Source organism: Grampus griseus, assembly GCF_964374135.1.
Source record: "Grampus griseus genome assembly, chromosome: 2".
Lineage (NCBI taxonomy): Eukaryota > Metazoa > Chordata > Mammalia > Artiodactyla > Delphinidae > Grampus > Grampus griseus.
The window spans coordinates 533,635-551,000 of record NC_139018.1 but is presented as its reverse complement, the minus strand read 5'-3'; the positions used below and the strand labels follow the sequence as shown (position 1 = coordinate 551,000).

Sequence of the window (17,366 nt, the reverse complement as noted above, 5' to 3'; positions counted from 1 at the left end):
CTAAGTCTTTTTTGCAAGGTGTCTCTGGTCTGTTGGCCTGCCGCTGAGCTGGTGTAAGGGCTGGGCATTGCATGCAATCTCCCTTTTTTGTTAGTCTGGAGAGGGGAAAGCAGTGTGGAAGCCAACGGAGGAGCGGGGGCTCTGTGCTGTCTCCCGAGGGTTTATTAGACGTCACTGTGCTTTGGGAGCGGGGAGACCTGTTATTCCAGCGGCTTCCCTGAGACGCGGCCCGTGGCTTTGCTTCCGGTGGAGGTCAGCCCGGACTGCCGCTCACCCCCACGGCCCCGTCCAGGGAGGAGAACAGCCCCCGCCCTTTGTTGCTTCTCCCCGCAGCTGGCAGGCGGGCGGCCCTGCGGAAAGCTGAAAGCCCTGCCTGGGCACTTATCGGTGGTTCTTAACTTTATGGTCGACTTGTTAGGTGTAGGTGGAAGGGGACTTCATGCTGCACCTTCGCTGTTCAGATGAGGAGATGCAAGCCACGAAGCTAGGACGGGGGCCTGGGGGAGGGAGACCATTCCACCCCCAGCGCCCCCGCTTGGGGAACCTGCCTAGATATCCTCAGTCCTAAGCTCCTCCCTTGCAGCCGCCGTCAATCACGGCGGAGGTGCTCGGCCGGGGGCCTCTCCTGAGCTCCACCCCTTCGCCACTCCCCTCCGTGTCTCGAAGGGATGTCCCTGAGTGGACAAGGCAGTCACCCTGGGGCCCCGACACCTCCCTCCGCTGGCCTCCTAGCAGCCAGGTTGGTCCTGGCTCCCACCGTGGCCGGGAACCCGCTACTCTCCACCCGGGACTCCCCCCTGCACCCACTGCTTTTCCTTGCGGGGTGCGCCCAGGCCACCGCGCTCCCCACCATCCTCGGACCTTAAGCTCACACTCGGTTGCAGGTTCTGCCGGGCCTGGGGAGGACAGGCAGGTGCCTCACCCACAGGGGCCCGTCCAGACTCGCTGTACTGGGCACGCACCGCCCCCCGCCCCACCAGCCGCGGGCTCTGGGCCGTGTCAGAGAGGCCTGCGGGACCCCCGCTCTCAGGCGGGGCCTTGCAGAGGGTCCTCTGGGCACGGCCACGCGCCTCCCTTGGCCTTCTCCTCGGGCCACAGTCCACGGAGGCAGTGCCCGCACGGAGGTGGGATGGGGGCGCCGCCGCTGTCCGGGCGGCGCGTGGGGCTGGGCAGTGGGGCAGGGACAAAGACCCCTGCCGTGAGCGGAGAGGGCCGGGCCGGGAGTCAAGAGGCCGCGGCTGGGCCGCTGCGCTTCAGGGAAGTGAGGGACTCGGAGGGGACCCTGCGACAGGAGGGAGGGTGGGAAGGAGGAGCGGGAAGCCCAGGAAGGACTCGGACCGGCGTGGACGGCTGGTGGGGGCCGCTGCGGGGAGGGGCTTGGGGAAGACCCCGGGGGGCGCGGGCAGGCGTCCGGGAGCGCGCGGCCGCGGGTCGGGTAACCGCCCACTCGGTGGGCGGTGGCGCCCGAGGCCCCTCCCTCCTCGCGGCCGCTCCTCCTCTTCCTCTCCCGCCCGCACCGCGGCCCTCGGTCCCTGCGCGGCCTCGGCGGCCTCGGCGGCGGCGGCGGCGGCGGCGGCGGCAGCGGCGGCGGCGGCGGCGGCGGCGGCGGCGGCGGCGGCGGCGGCGGCAGCAGCGCGGCCCCTTTAAACCGCCCGCCCGCTCGCGCCCCCGCGCCTCGCGCCCGCGCGCCTCCATTTTCCCGGCCGCCCGCGCCGAGCCCCGCGCCCAGCCCGGCCCAGCCTGCGGCCTCCGCCGCCGCCGCCGGACATGGCCGCCAACATGTACAGGGTCGGAGGTAAGGCCGCCGCCTGTCCGCCCGCCGCCGCCGCCGCCTTTATGCGCCGCGGGCCCGACCCTGCCACCCCGGGCCCCGCCGGCCCCCATCCCCCCAGTCCCCGCCGGGTCCCCATCCCCCCCGGGCCCCATTCCGTCCCCCATCTCTCCTCCCCTCCCTGCCTCGGTCCCAAACCGCCGCCCCGGGCCTCGCCATACCTCCGCCCGGGCCCCCTCTGCACCCCCTGCCCGGGTCCCCCGTCGTATCCCTCCCTCCCCCATTTTCCCTTCTTCCCCTTCCCCTCCTCCGCCCGCCTCCCCATCGGCCCAGCCCCCCCATCGGCCCACTTCTGGTCCCCTCCCTCCGCCTCTGCACCCCTCCCCCACTGCAGGCCGTCCCGGCTGGGCCGTCCTTCCCCCTCCCCCGGCAGCGCTCACCCACTCTTCTATACCCCACCCCATCTCCTTCCCCTCCCCCCCCTTTCTGAGCAGCCTGTTCCTCCTCCGCCACCTCTGCCTCGGCCATGCTCATCCCAACCCGAAGTGACCCCTTGGGCCGGCCCTCACGAGCCGGTGCGGGTAGTGGCCGAGCGGCGCACCAGGGAGGCGGGGGCTCTGCCCACCTGTTGGGGGCCGACCGTGTAGCCTGTTGGGCCCTGGCAGAGGAACTGTGGAAGGCTCTGAAGTCGCAGAGCATGCTTCCGGGCCAGCGACCTGGCGGGAGCCCCCGACCCCGGAGCAGAGCTGGAGCACATGGTCTGGGGGGGGCGGTGCTGGCTGTCCTCCTGGGAGCGGGAGTTTGGGGGCCGCAGGGGTGTGGAGTGCCCACCGGGGCAGGCAGGGCTGGCTCGGGTGCTGGGGTGGGGAGTGGGTCCCCTCTGGGGTGGGGAGCCCCATGCGTGGGAGCCCAGGGGCGGCTGAGCTACCCCTTGGGCCGGGCGTGTGCTTGGCGGCTTCCCCTAGCAGGGTTCCCTCTCCGGGTCCTCAGCAGCCTGTGGTCACCCCGAGCATGCTTTTCTAAGACACCCCCAGACTTCCTGCTGCGTCCTGTTTCCCCAGCCCAGCAGGGAGGTGCCTTGCAAGGGTGCAGAAGGGGCAGGCAGCCCCCCGGTTAGGGGGTCGCTGAGCTGGCTGAGGCCCTGGGGGGCCGGCTTCCTGGGCTGTTCGTCCTCCCAGTTGGACCCCAGGAAGCCGCCGGCTTTGGGCCTTGTCCCTCTTCGTGGGGCGGGGGCTCCGGGAGGCTGTGCCGCGGGTTTTCCATGGGGTTCTGAGCTGGTCCTCCACAGGGAGGTGAGGTGCCCACCCTCTCTGAGCCTGAGATGCTCACTTGCCCACCTTTGGTGGAGTGTGTCAGGGCTGAGGACGGCGCTGGCCTCGCTTACCAAGTGTCCTCTGTCCTCAGTCTGCGCTCTCTCTGGCCAGGTGACCCCGAGTGTCAGGCCAGCCTTGTCACCTTGGGCGTAAACCCCCATCTGTGCAGGGGGTCAGTGCAGCACCTGCTCGGCCGGCAGGCCCTCCCTTGCTCTCTCTGGCTCAGAGGTGGTCATGGGAATGGGGGCCTGTACCCCGTGTAGCTCAGGCCCCTGGCGGACGCCTGTGGGGAGCAGGCTGCAGTGTAGGGGCCCTTCTGGGAGGGGCCTGTTCATTTCCTAGCCTCGCCACTTCAAGCAGGAGCCTGCCGTCTGTGGATGGAGGCGGGAGGGTCACCCCCAGGACCGAGCCGCCTTCTCCGCCCCGGTAGCTTCGGCCTCTGCCTCTCCCCAGCTGCGCAGCCCAGGGCTCCTGCCTCCCTTGCAGCTGCCCGTTCAGTGCTCCTCGAACCCGTGCCCTCTTGGGCCACCTTTCCGCAGTGCAGACCCCTCCTGGTCTCCTGCGCAGCCTGAGGCCCCTCCGGTCTGCCCACCCTCCAGCTCGCCCGGTGCCCCCTTGGGTTTAGCCAGCCGGAAGCCCCTCGGCAGGTGTGGTCTTACTTCCCATCCCAGGCGCTGGCCCTGCGGTCACATCGGCACGCTGAATAAACGAAGCAGTGTCCGCAGAACGGAGGCGCCCAGCTCCTGGTTGGAGGAGGCACGGAGGCTGCAGGAGGAGGTGGCGGCGGCCGGGGGCTGGAGGCCCTCAGCTGGCCCCTGCTGCACTTTCACCCGCTGCCAGGCACTTCTGCCAGCCCCTGCTTCGGTGGGTGGGACCTCCACCGTGCCTGCCTGTGGGGACTGGTTCCAAGGGGAGCTGTCCCTGCCCCATCCAGGCCGTGGATGCCCCGATCGCCACTTGTGTCCACTCCTTGACATACGGGCTTCAAGCCACCTATCCGGCTGCGAAGTCAGCGGGGACCTGGCCACCCTCAGACCTTCCCGTGCCTCAGTTTCCCCACGGTGTTGACCAGGATCTCTGTGTCCTGCGGTGCCTCCTCCAGGGGAGCGGTCTGCGTGTCCCCCTGAGGGTGTCCTGGAGGCCCTCCCAGGGCCTGCGTTGCAGGACCGCTTCCACTTGGACTCCCTCTTGGTTCCTGCAGTTCCGTCCCCAGTTTCTGTATGGAATCCCAAGGCGCTGCCCCAGGTCTGCAAGGCCAGTGGTTCCGGTGGGCGGGGTGTTGGCAGGTTGGCACCCTGTCCTGAGGTGCTGCTTGCTCGGGGTTGGGGGGCGGTGTCTGGATTTCTCAGGGCCCAGACAGAGGAAGGTACGCCCCTCTCTTGCTGGGGTTTGGCCCTGCCTGGGCAGCCTGCTCTGGCCTGGGGGGCACTGCAGAAGCAGAGTCTGGGAAAGCCCCCCTCCCCGCCGCCCCTGTTGTCTCCACTCAGGATGCTCTACCTTTTCCAAAGGTGCCAGACTCAGCCAGGAAAGTACAGGATGCCCGTTCAGTTTGGATTTCAGATAAACAGTTTCTTAGCGTAAGTTTGAACCAAATATCGCATGGGAGGGACGTGCACTAGGAAGTCGTTAGCAGAGTCCAGCGTTCTCTGGGTGGCCTGCATTCTACCTGGCGGGCCGTCCCGAGGCCCTGCCAGGATGTCTGGGCGGGGCGAAGGCATGGCTGCAGCTCTGTGCCAGCTGACTGGCTGGGCGGAGTGGGTCAGCCTGGGAGGGGACAGGGCCTGGTTCTTCCCCGGGAAGTGACCCAGCCTGGGCAGAGAGTTGCCTTCGGCGGTGACAGCAAATGTGGTGGAGGAGGCCTGGACGCGGGTGGCGGGGTCAGGGTCCACGAACCCTCTTCCTCTGGGGTCTGCGCTCTGCGTGGGGAGTGGGGGCACCTGGCCAGTCTTCTGGAACCAGCCGTGGACTGAGGGCACCACGGGCACCTCTTTTTGTCTCTGTGCAGAGACGTGCTGTCACGTTTCAGGACAGAAAGCAAACACCAACAGCTAGGAGCCACCGATACCACGGTCACTGGGGCGGTGGGTATGTTTTTAATGGGCGGGCTGCAGCCATCTCCCCTCAGGTCTCGTCTCTTGTTTTTCTTCTATCGTTGTAAGAAATTAACCCCCATTCTTTTGGATAGTTGATTTTTAAAAATATATTTTGAAAAGGTGACAGGAACACCCTAGTCCTCCAGGCAGCTTGACAGTGTCTCCGTTGCCCCTGCTGTTTTTGCCTTTGTCATCTGTATCCTGTCCTGTTGTCAGAAATGCTTCTTTGTTTAATTTTAACTTTTGACTAGGTAAGACACCCACACACGGGAGAATGCCAGACTTGTGCGGGGCCAGCAGGGACGTTCTCACGTGGCAGGGCGGGCACCCCTGCAGTGCGCAGTGGCCTTCCCAGGACGTGTGGACGTGGGTGCTGGCATGCGGGGCCCGAAGGGTGGCTTGGGTGAGGTTGGCACAGGGGCCCCTCCTCCCAGCTGTCTCCCGCTGAAGTTCGGGGCGGGGTGAGGGTGGTGGGGTGCCCTGAGGCCCCCCATGACCCCCAGCCTGCCTTCTCTCAAGAGTTTGATGTTGTACACAATGTCCTGTCCTGCCTTCCGTCTCTGTCCGCCCTGCACCCCTGTCGTCTGTCTTCAGGGAGCTGGGGGCCCGTGTCCTGTAGCAGTGGGCACAGCCTTCCAGGGGCTCTGGGGGCCCCTGTGTGGACGGACGAGGGTGCTGGTGCCGTCTCCACAGCCGGGGGGTCCAGGCTGACGTCGGGGTGAGGTTCCTGGGGAGGGCCTGGCGGGCGGGGCTTCCAGGGGTGGCCTCGGGGATGCTGCCCGTCGTCTTGTGCTGGCCATGCCCCTGCGGCCTCCCTGCTCCCGGTCAGTGGGATGCAGGTTGGAACTGTACCTTCTCGTGGGACGCCTGCTCTCCCGGCCCTGCAGCGCCCTGATCCTCTCCTGGCTGCGATTCTTGGGCTGCCTGAGGAGATGACCCTTCTGAGCAGCTGGTCTGCTCCGTCTCCCCTACTTCAAACTGCTTAGTGGTTCCTGTGGTGGGGGGTCAACTCCCAGCATCTTCGGGGCCCCACGATTCGGCCCCGCCCTTGGGTGGCCTCCCATCGCCCCCCGACTGGGTCCTGGCCCTCTTGTTGCTGTGCGGGGGTCCCAGCTGGGCATGGGCCCCTGAGATGGAGGCCCAGGTTCCTCTGGGTGACGCGTGTGGCGGTGGTGACCGGAGGTGGGGGCTGCTTGCCTCGGGAGCGAGGGGCGTGGCTGCGGCACGCCCAGAGGGACCCCTGCGCTCGGCACCCCTGGAGGGCAGGCCCGCCACCTCCCTGCCCTCTGCAAGGCAGGGGTCCAGGCGGCCACACTGGCTCCCCGAGGGTCCGTCTGTGGACGTCGGGCAGAGTGGGCTCCTCGGGCTGCGCGGGCGGGGCTCCCCTGGGGGTCGCAGGAGGTCGCCTCTCAGAGGCGGCCGCACCCCGTGGGAGGGGACTGGGTTCAGCTCAGGGCCGCGGGGGGACGTGCTCCAGTGAACTCAGCCGTGGGCACCGGCCGGGCTTTCCCCGGCGTGCGGGTGAGGACGGCTCTGTCCCTCTGCAGAGATGTGCGGGACACCTGCCGTGCTCAGGCCTGGGACCCGGCCTCTGGCGCCCGCGTGACTGGCCGTCAGCCTCCGCCCTGTGCTCCAGCCCCTGGAGGGAGGCCGGGCCCCGTGGTCATCGGCCACTTGCCTCTCCAGTCAGGGTCTGGCCTCCGTCCAGCGGGGTGTGTGCGCGGGAGGCCTGGCTGGGGAGCTGGAGCCGCCGGGGCGAGGACAGAGGAGCGGAGGGGGCCCGCGTGCAGGCGTCCTGGCTCTGGGCTTGGTGGGGCCCAGGTGTAGCAGGTGAAAGCGGACACGGTCCTGCAGGGTCAGGAGTCTGGCTTCCTTTGGCGCCCCGCCGTTCCCGCCGCGGGGTCCCCAGCCCCAGGGGACCTGGTGGGAGGCGGTTCTGGAGGGATGCTGACGGGTCTGGCGGCCCTCCTGGGGTGTGCGCCCGTGTTCTTGTGGGGCCTCTGTCGCCGCTGGCTCCCCTCGCGCGGCCTCCTGGCTGTGACCAGCCCGCCCACTTGCTCAGCGGACACATCCTGTCCAGCCCCATCACTCCTCACGGATCATCTTTGCGAATCCGCCGTCTCCCTAAGGTTGATGTGTAGCGAGTGGAGCCACGAGGGATGGGTCCCCCGGCCTGTTTAGGACCATGCCACTTGAATTTTTGAGCTTTTAGTTGGAGATTTCGGTGTTTCAAGTGCCCCTCAGCATAGCCATGAAGTGCGTCCAGTATCCCTAAGCGCAGGGAGGCTACGGGCCCAGCACTCATGAATGGACGATGTGATGCGTACCGGATACGGTGTCTTTAAATGGACTCTCACAGAGGACAGGTTATATGTCGATCTGCTGATGAAGAGGTGGCCCGAGGCTGGTGGGACCCTGACCCTGGGCTCCCCATGGGGCGATGGCTCAGTTCAGGATAGTTCGGTGTTAGTGGTGACATTAGGGTACATCATTACTGAGACAAATAGGAACGGCCTGTGTGTATTTTTTACATTTAAATTTGGGTCTATTGAAGTACACTTTCAACACCCTTTTATGTGTGCGGTTCTTTGAGTTGGGCAGACGCGCACCGTTGTGTAACTGCCGCACACGCTTCCACGTGTGTGGTCCTAAACAGGCCAGGAGGGGGAGGTAAGCGGCTAGACTGCTTCCACGACCCGAGTGTCCCTCTTGCCTTCTGTAGTCAGCCCGCCTGCGCCCCACCCCAGCTCTGGCAGCCCCGATCTGCCCCTGTTGCTGCAGATCGCCTTTACAGGGTGTCATGCAGCACGCTGGCTTCTTCATGGGGTGCAGCGCGTCCAGGACTTGTCCTCGTGTCGGTGGCTCATCCTCTGCTTGCTGAATAGGTTCCATCGAATGGACGTACCGAGGTGTATTCAGCAGCGAAGGGACGTTGGGGCCGGTTCGGTCCCTCGGGCTGCTGTAACGAGGCGTGAGCCGCTGGGGGCTGGGCAGCCACAGCTGCCAACTTCTTGCAGCTCTGAAGGCTGCAGGCCCCAGGTCAAGGCTCCAGCAGCCTCGATGTCTGGGGAGCTCTGTGGGGTCTCCTGTAAGAGCACTAATCCCACTCCGGGCCCCACATACGCACCTCCCAAAGGCCCTGCCTCCAGATACCATGGCTTTGGGGTTAGGATTTCAGCGTGACTTTTGGAAGGACCTGGGCCTTCCAAAAGGCCCAGGTGTTTTTATATATAATTTTTTATTTATTTATTTTATTTATTTTTGGCTGCGTTGGGTCTTCGTTGCTGCGCGTGGGCTTTCTTTAGTTGCGGCGAGCGGGGGCTACTCTTTGTTGCGGTGCACGGGCTTCTCATTGCCGTGGCTTCTCTTGTTGCGGAGCACAGACTCTAGGCACGTGGGCTTCAGTAGTTGTGGCTCCCGGGCTCTGGTGCACAGGCTCAGTAGTTGTGGTGCATACAGGCTTAGTTGCTCTGTGGCATGTGGGATCTTCCCGGACCAGGGCTCGAACCCGTGTCCCCTGCATTGGCAGGCGGATTCTTAACCACTGTGCCACCAGGGAAGCCCCTATTTCCAGTTTTGGTGGTTGAGTGAAGCCGACCGTGAGCACCTGTGCTCAGCTTTGAGTGTGAACGTTTGTTCTTATGGGTGTTTCTCGTGGGTGAAAGTGCCCAGGGGTGGGGTTGCCTGGTGGAGTCGCCTGTCCGCAGTGCAGCCTCATTACTTTCCAAGGCGGCGGCATTATTTTCCTGTGCTCCCGGCAGCGATGCTGAGGGTCCTGGGTCCTCTGCACAGGAGTCTGACTGGCACACAGGTCATCTCACTAGAGTTTTGATTCACGTTTCCCTAAGCATCCGTGCTGCTGGCCCCCTTTCCGCGTGTTTATTTGCCGTTCCTGTGCCTTTGGTCAGGCGTCTGGACAAATCCTTTGCCCGGTTTTTAAAATTGGAAAGAAGCTTACTGTTGAGTTGTGAGAGTTTCTTTTATATTCTGGATTTCAGTTGTTTACGAGATATGTATTTTGCAAATTTTCTCTTTTACAAGAGAGAAGTATGTGAAGTCTGCCTACCCCAAGGTCACAAAGATTTTATCCTGTTTTCTTGTAGAATTTTTATAGTTCCAGGTTTTACTTGCAAGTGTAGGACCCATTTTGAGTTCATTGTTTCGTGTGTGGTAGAGGTGATGGTTCTTGGGTCCTTCCCCTTTTGCGTGTGAACGTCCAGTTGTCCATCTCCACCTGTTAACCTCTTGACCGCCCCCCCCGCCATCTGTAGGCACCTTGGTCCAACCCGTTTGCCATGGTGCCCTTTGTTCCTCCTCTCTTTTCCATTGATGCGGCCATGCTTGTGCCAATCCACGCCGTCTGGATTACTGTTAACTTCACGGCAAATCTGGATCAGGTGGGAATCCTCCAACTTTTGTCCTTTTTCTTTTTGGTCGTGCCACGCAGCTTGCGGGATCTTGGTTCCCTGGCCAGGGACTGAACCGGGCCCTTGGCAGTGAGCGTGCAGGGCCCTAACCACTGGACCGCCGGGAATCCCCTGACTGTCCTTTTCCACGTTGTGGAGCCTGTTCTGGCGTCTCGGATTCCCCTGTAAAGGGTAGGATCAGCTTATTGGTTTCTACAGAAAGAAACTGTGGAGTCTTGATTGGGATCACGTTGAAACTATGGTTGAGATCAGTGTGGGGGAGAATTGGCATCTTCACCAGGACTGAGTCCTCTGCTACAGGGACTGGCAGGCTGCGGCCCACTGCCTGTTCTCGTGTGACTCATGAGCTAAGAATGGTTCCTACATTTTTAAATGGTTGAGAAAAAAAAATCAAAAGAAGAATACTTTAGGACACATGAAAATTCCATGAAATTCAAATCTCAGTGCCCATAAATAAAGTCGTGTTGGAACGAGCCGTGCTCGTGCGTTTGCATTTGTCCTCACTGCTTTGGGGCCTCGGTATGGTCGAGCGGTGGTGAGGTCACCTCACTTGCTCACCTGCCCACCGGCGGTGCCGTCATTGCGAATCACACCTACGTGTCGTAACTCGGCAGCTCGGAGCCCTGTCTGCATCCCTGTCCCCGCCGGGCGAGCAGGGCACCCGGGCTTGGGAGGTGGTGGCTTTAGGGGCGTGGGCGCTGTGCCGAAGGGACGCTGCGTGTGTGGGTGCAGCCGCAGGGCTCTTTCACGGAAGTTCGCGAACCGGACAAGAGCCTCCAGCGGGGTCTGCTTGCTCATCGGCTGGGCAGGCGAAGCCGGTTACTGGTGGTGGCGTCATTCAGTCGTGGTGGTGGCAGCTGGCCGAGGAGCAGCCTTTGGGAGGCTGGTTGCCCGGGTTGAGGGGCTGGGAGTGGGCACGGGGTGCACGGGATGGGCTCCCCATGAGGAGACCGGCCTCTGTGAAGAGTCCGCCTGGACCAGGCACAGCCGAGATGTTCAAAGAAGTGGGGAAAATGCCAGCCTCGTGCCGACTGAAGCAGGCTCTACTAGGATGCTGTGTCTGCCCGGCTGGGCTCGGGGAGCCGGGGGGACGTCGTTTCCGGTGCGGCCACCAGGGCATGGCGGGACAGGTCAGCCTGGATCGGAGCCCTCCCAGCACAGCAGCGTCCAGTCTGTGGGGCCTGATGGCGCGGAGAGGCGCGGGGCTGGCATCCTGCTCGTTGCAGTGGGTCATCCATCCTCTCCTGTCCTTGGACATCGGGCTTCCTGGTGCTCAGCCTTTGGACTCAGGCTGATTCTCGCCACTGGCTCCGGTCCCCAGCTTGCAGACGGCAGATCATCTGACCTCTCAGCCTCCAGACCCACGTGAACTGACTCGTAGGACAGACTGCTATGTGCGCGAACAGAATTTGGTGTATGGAGCAGAACGGCTCGGCTGGACTCCTGGACAAAGCTTGTTAACACATCAGGTGCCTGGAGCCCGTGGTCCGTCGGGCTGCTTGTCAGCAGGCGTTTGTGCAAAATGTTGAGTCTCGTGCTTCATCCCACCTGTTGTGTCAGCGGTGAGCTGCACTTGACCTCGAGGAGTCAGCCGTCATCAGTTCTGTGAATTTTTATCAGAAGTGGAAGCTGAGGACTTCCCTGGTGTTGCAGTGGTTAAGAATCCGCCTGCCAGTGCAGGGGACACCGGTTTGACCCCTGGTCCAGGAAGATCCCACATGCTGCGGAGCAGCTAAGCCCGTGCACTGTAACTACTGAGCTCGCGTGCTGCAACTACTGAAGCCCACGCCTAGACCTAGGCTGTGCTCCACAATAAGAGAAGCCACTGCTCGCCGCAGCTAGAGAAAGCCTGTGCGCAGCAGTGAAGACCCAACACAGCCAAAATAAAAGGTGGACGCTGAATATCTTGACTTGCCCTACCACGCAGCAGCTTGAGGGCGTAGCAGTGGTTAAATTTTACTGGGATTTCTTAAATTTGGGGCAGAAATTGGAATTTTTCAGAATGAGAAGAACACTCAACCACGAGTATCAAACGCTGAGTGCCTTTGGAAATTCGTTTCTGCTGCATGCTTGATGATGGCCCTTTGTGAACTCATCTCAGAATTGCATGAAATGGCCCTTCCTGCAGACTTATACTGTGGTACATCCATCTTGGTGATGACTGACGTTGTTTGAATCCCAAACTGCTTTATACGGTTTCTTACCGTCAGATGTTAAAACGAGAAATGGGATCTCCATTCCGACCCAGATTTGCATCGGGCATGTTTTCTGCGTTCAGACCACAGTCCCCGCAGTGTGTTCTGGGCCGCGGTGCGCGTGCGAAGGAGGTTTCTGTGTTTCAGAAGCCACGTAGCTGCCTTGAGGAGCTGCCCCACCATCTGTACTGTGTCACCTGCTGCAGTTCTGGGTCAGCAAAGCCATCACACTCATGGCTGAGTTTAGTACAACAAAAGGATATACACCAGAATCAGCAGAGGTAAAAAGGTCAAGGCTTCCAGCTGGCCTGTCCCAGGGCCCCAGGTGGTGAGACCACACGCAGCTCGATGTCCAGGCTGTTTATCCAGGTCGGTCACGTAGCCATGACTGACCATCAGCGTGGCTGGCCTTAGTGTCCAGCCCTCCGGAGGTTAGGTTGATCTCTGGCCCACCACAGATCACACTGTCGGCATGGTCTGTGTGGCCCGTGCCCCCAGGTGGGCAAAGGCTCCCATCAGGCAGGACCCTCCAGGGGCTTTGGGGCAACCTCCCAGGAGCAGGTCAGGGGCCACACCTTCCTTTGGATGTGCAGGGTGTGGATGACCCAGGCCTGCTTGGGTTCACCCTTCACTGCACAAATGCTGAAAGGGAAAGGTCGAGAGAAATCTCAGAGAGTCCAGTACGAGTGTGCTCAATTAAAATTTCATGCTTGCAGATGGATATCGTTGTTTGGGTACTTGTTATGCAGAAAGACATAGAGGCCGCGTCACAGGTCAGCATTAACAGGGACGTTGCGATGGGTTTTCGTGATCCAGAACGTGAACTTGAGCCCCGATGAAGCAAATTGTCCTCCCCCAAAGCAGAATTCCTTAGTAGGCCAGGATTATCACAAAAAAAGTATACTCAATTATTATTGTTTGGATTTTAATTTCATTGGCAGAATGTTTGTGGAAATGTATTACGTTAGTACCCAAGTGATGTCTTTGGTTTAGCCTCTTGTTGTGCGAAGCCTGAAGTATTTACTCTCTGGCCCTGTACTGAAAAAGGTTGACGGTCTGTGTTTTGATCCATGATGTCTTATGTTACGATTTATTTAGATTTTGTTGGTTTTTCTCAGTAGCGTTTTGTAGTTTTCAGCATACAGATCTTGGCACAGAGCTTTTGATCTTCAGAGATCTGTAGGTTGTTATACTTCAGTACTTGTGTGAGCTATTGGAAATGGTACTTTTAATACACTATTTTTGTATCCTATGAGCTTGCTAAACCCTCACTCGTTCGTTTTTCTTTTTTAAGTGAAAGCAGGTTTATGGAGAGGGCAACGCATGCCATAGGCAGAATGCAGTCCATCTCAAGGCACGAGCGGCCCCTCACTCATTAGTTTTAATAGCTTTTTGTAAACTCTGGGAATTTCACTGTGGACAGTCATGTCCTCTGCATTTAGAGAGTTTTCTCTCTTCCTTTCCAATCTGTACGCCTTTCATGTGTGTGTTTGTTCTCCTCGTGGCACCGACCAGGACCTGTGGGTGAGCAGCAGTGCAGGGGATCGACTCCCGTGCCCTCTTCCGGCTTTCGGGGAGGGCACCGTGTTTTCATCAGTAAACGGGACTTCACTGTAGGTTTTTGGTAAACGCCTGCTAGCAGGCGAGGATGTTCCCCTGAATTCCTAGTTTGCGTCAGAGGTTTTTTGTTTTTTAACAAATTTATTTATTTTTGGCGGCGTTGGGTCTTCGTTGCGGTGCGTGGGCTTCTCATTGCGGTGGATTCTCTTGCGGAGCACGGGCTCTAGGCACGCGGGCTTCAGTAGTTGTGGCTCGCGGGCTCTCGAGCGGAGCCTCAGTAGTTGTGGCACATGGGCTTAGTTGCTCCGCGGCATGTGGGATCTTCCCAGACCAGGGCACCCGTGTCCCCTGCGTTGGCAGGCGGGTTCTCAACCACTGCGCCACCAGGGAAGCCCCTGTGTCAGAGTTTTTATCAGGCATTGTGTAGGTTTCGTCAGCTCTTCTGCATCTGTTGAGATGGTTTTTCTGCTTCATTCCACTGCTGTGATTTCGACGTGTCCCCAGGTGTGACTCCCAGTGGTCAAGGGGCGTTGTCCCCTTGCTGGGTGGCCAGCTTCCATGTGCAGAGGTCGTGCTGAGAAGCTGTGCTCCAAGTTGGTGAGGGGCGCTGCCCTGTGGTCTCTCGCGGTGTCCGGCCTTCTGAGCCACCGGGGGCTCCCTGCTCTAGTGCTTTCTGGGAGAGTTCGTGTGGACTGTGTTCAGCCTCCCTTCCGTGTTCGGTGCGATTCACCAGCGACGCTGTCTGGGCCGGGGAGGGGCTGGGGCTTCTCCCCTCCCTTCGTTCTCCCTTTGGAAGGCGGTTGCCTCTGCGCTCCGTCCTCTTCGCGGGTGCAGGGGAGGCTCGTGTCTCCTCCCGCTGCTGCTGCCTCTCCCCCTCCTGCCTCTTTCTTTGTTCCCCACCTACCAAAGCACGAGTTACAGGCGGTGAAGCCCAGTCCTCAGAAGCTCAGGGCAGCTGCCGGCAGGTGTGTAAGTGCCGCCCGGGCACAAGACGCACAGTCCCCCGAGCCCCCCGCTGCCCCGTGTCCGGGGCCCCTTTCCTGGCGCTGCCGGGACTCTGTCGCTGGACGCAGACCTGCTGTCTGCCTGTCTGCCACCCCCTACCCTCCCGGGGGAGCGTTTGGGTGGTTTCCAGTTCCTGACACGCAGGAGTAATTATTTCAGGTTTAATTTGCTCTTTATCTAGTTTCTTAGAACGAAAGCTTGGATGATTGATTTGAGACCCTTTTATAAAAACTGCTTAGTTGAGATAAAATCTACATGTGATAAAACCCGCCCATCTGGAGTGTACGGTCCAGTGAGGTGCAGCGTGGCCGCAGTCGCCCTGAAACAAGCTCGTGCCGGCCAGCCCCTCCCGCAGGCCTCTCTTTGTCCAGCCAGCCTCCGGGCACACCCCTCCTGTGATCCCTCTGGGGTCTTCACCTCCGTCCGGGGGCACCTGGGCCGTGTGCACATGCAGGCCTCAGCGGACTCCAGCCAGGACAGCCTCCCGGTCAGCCGTCCCCTGCGGGGCTGGTCTCGCGGCTGTCCTGGGCTTTCCCGGGTGGACCCCGGGGCCTCCCTGCGCCAGAGCCCCACTCGCCCTTGGGGGCGTTGGGGAAACGGAGAGCACGTGTGGTTTTTCTGTGAGGGGAGCCTGTGCTGACTTGAAGTCTGGGGGACCCGGCAGGGCGGCAGCACCCTCAGGACCCCGCTCCCCTGGGCCCCCGACCTCGTGCCGCCCCGGCGAGCTCCGTTTCTCCTCCACCCGGAAAGCCCCGGCCTCCGTTCAGCTCTTTTGTCTTTGGAGGAGAGGTGGTGGGACGCCGGGGGATGTGCATGGGGGGATGGCCGGGGCCTGGCAGCCTCCATGCCGACGTGGTCTCTGGGGCCGGCCGTAGCAGTGCCTGTGACCGTCCTTCCCGCCCTGGCGGTGCCGCTCTTGGGGCCCCCTCCGGGCCGGCTGCAGCCCCCGCGGCCCCCCACACCCCGCCTGAGCCTGGCCCCCGCCTGCCGCCGCAGATGCAGCCGGGCCGCGGGCGAGCGGGGGGCCGGCTCCCAGGCTGGCGGACTCGCGAGGCTGACGCGCTCTCGCCCGTTTGCAGACTACGTCTACTTCGAGAACTCCTCCAGCAACCCGTACCTGATCCGGAGGATCGAGGAGCTCAACAAGGTAGCGTGCGGCCCCGTCCCTGCTGGGGGGCGGGGGTGCCCCTCCCCGGAGAGCCCATCCCTGCGGGTCCCTGGTAGGGTGTTAGGAGAGGGTCTGGGTTGGATGGTTCCAGCTGAGGAGTGAAGGAAGCCACCTGGGCGCCCACAGCCCGAAGGTCCCCTGCCCGTCTCCCTCCTCTCTCGTCCCATGTCTGCTGAGCGTCCTGGGCAGGCGCTTACGAGTGGATTAGGGGGCGGGGCCCTCCTGGGCCTGGTGGGGCGCGGTGGGCATGGACTCACAGGTTCAGAATGGCCTCTTTGGTCAGAGGAGTGGGCGCTGTCCCGTGCAGACCCCCAAGCCCGGTGGGGGAAGCCCCCCCCACGTCTCCTGCCGCCCTCCTTAGTTGGAGGCGTTGGCGGGGGTACTGGGGGAGAGGGCATCGGTGTGACCCTCCTCTGAGGCCACGGCTGCGGCCACGGCGGTGCCCGGTCAGCAGGGCCCTTAGCTCTGCCGCTTCTCTCTCCCCTGGTTCCTGCAGAAGGGCGGCTGTGGACCCCCGCCCTGGAGCAGCCCCCGTCCCGGAAGCCCTGTTGTCACTCGTGTTGGCTAGGGGCCACCTTGTTGTGCCTCCGTGTGGCCAGCAGGGGAGGGGCTGCTTTCCTGGACCTCAGGCCTTGGGGCAGTGCAGCCGATTCTCAGGACCATGTAGGGTGGGGCGGGAAGGTCAGGGTGCCGGTCTCCCAAGGATCAGACTAGCCGTGGCGGCACCCCGACCCTAAGGCCGTGCCTGCTGGGACCAGGAGATGGGCGGCGTGCCCGTGCCCCGAAGCCTCAGCCCCGGCCTGGGCGTGTCAGTGACCGGGGCTGGGGGCGGTGGCCGGATGTCCCATGAGGCCACCACACCGCTGGAACCAGTACGCTGGCGGGCGCCTCCCCCGAGCCCTGCTTTCCGCCCACTGGAGCCGTAGGGCGGAGGGTGCAGCCCGTGCCCGCTGCTGCGATAGGAGCAGGTGTCTGTCCCGCCCCACCCCGTGCAGATCACTGAAGGCGTGGCTGGGGGCCAGGCCTCTGCGTGGAGTCGTCCTGGCAGGCGGGGCCGTGGCAGCCTGTGGTTGCAGGGTGGCCACGGTGCCCTCACTCTGGCCGCGACACGCCACGTGTGTGAGGGAGAGGCAGTGCCGCCCCGTGAGGGTGGACGCAAGTGTGGGCACCAGGAAGCTCTGCCGGGTGGGGTGGTGGAAAGGGGCGTGGGTCCAAAGCACCGGGGAGCACGGATGTCTGCTGTGGCCCTCGGGGTCCTCGGAGCCCTGCACCCCTGCTGGCCTCCCCTTCCACCCCACGGGGCATGGGGGCTTCGTCCCGGCTGGAGAGGTGGGCACAGCCCAGGCGATTGTAGTTCAGGCAGGGGCTGAAAACGGGGTCAGTTTGAGGGCCCTCCCCTGACGGCCCCAGGATGCTGGGCAGCCTCGTGTGCAGAGGGAGTGGAGACGGAGGGTGCTCTCTGGGGGCAGATCTGAGCCGCTGGCGTCGCGTCCCAGCAAAACGCCTGCTCTCAGCCTGCGACCTGGACGGAGCAGGGAGGACGGCTTCCACCGTGAGATCCATCAAAAGAAACCGAGGAGAGAGCTGATGAGGGCGCAGAGGAAACTGAGGCCAGACGAGCCGGGGGCATCCTCAGAGAGACGTGGCGGCCGCTGTGACTGGGGAGACTCGGGAATGAGAAGAGGTTCCTGGAAGTCAGTAGCAGAAACTGGGACGAAAACACAGAGAGAAAACTCAGAAAAGTAGAGAGTCCTCCAACGGCCCAACGTCCAGTTAGTAGGAGTCAGAGGAGACGAGGGCCCTGCAAGCAGAGGAGTGGCCTGAGAAAATGCCC

At 62.3% G+C, this 17,366-nt stretch overlaps 1 protein-coding gene and 1 long non-coding RNA gene across 3 annotated transcripts in view; both read left to right on the top strand.

Annotated features, from left to right (window-relative positions):
• Positions 1 to 1,714: 1,714 nt before the first annotated feature.
• Positions 1,715 to 17,366, top strand: part of MTA1 (metastasis associated 1) — a 37,995-nt gene continuing 22,343 nt past the window's right edge. For both annotated transcript variants that reach the window (XM_082649262.1, XM_082649263.1), the window contains exons 1-2: positions 1,715 to 1,795; positions 15,444 to 15,511. In XM_082649262.1, coding sequence (XP_082505388.1) covers positions 1,768 to 1,795; positions 15,444 to 15,511 — 96 coding nt within the window. In that variant the 5' untranslated portion in view covers positions 1,715 to 1,767. The remainder of the gene's footprint in view (positions 1,796 to 15,443; positions 15,512 to 17,366) is intronic.
• On the top strand, positions 3,923 to 5,145 carry LOC309818043. Its single transcript, XR_014296306.1, has 3 exons — positions 3,923 to 3,948; positions 4,593 to 4,661; positions 5,090 to 5,145. It is a non-coding gene; the product is annotated as an uncharacterized lncRNA (long non-coding RNA).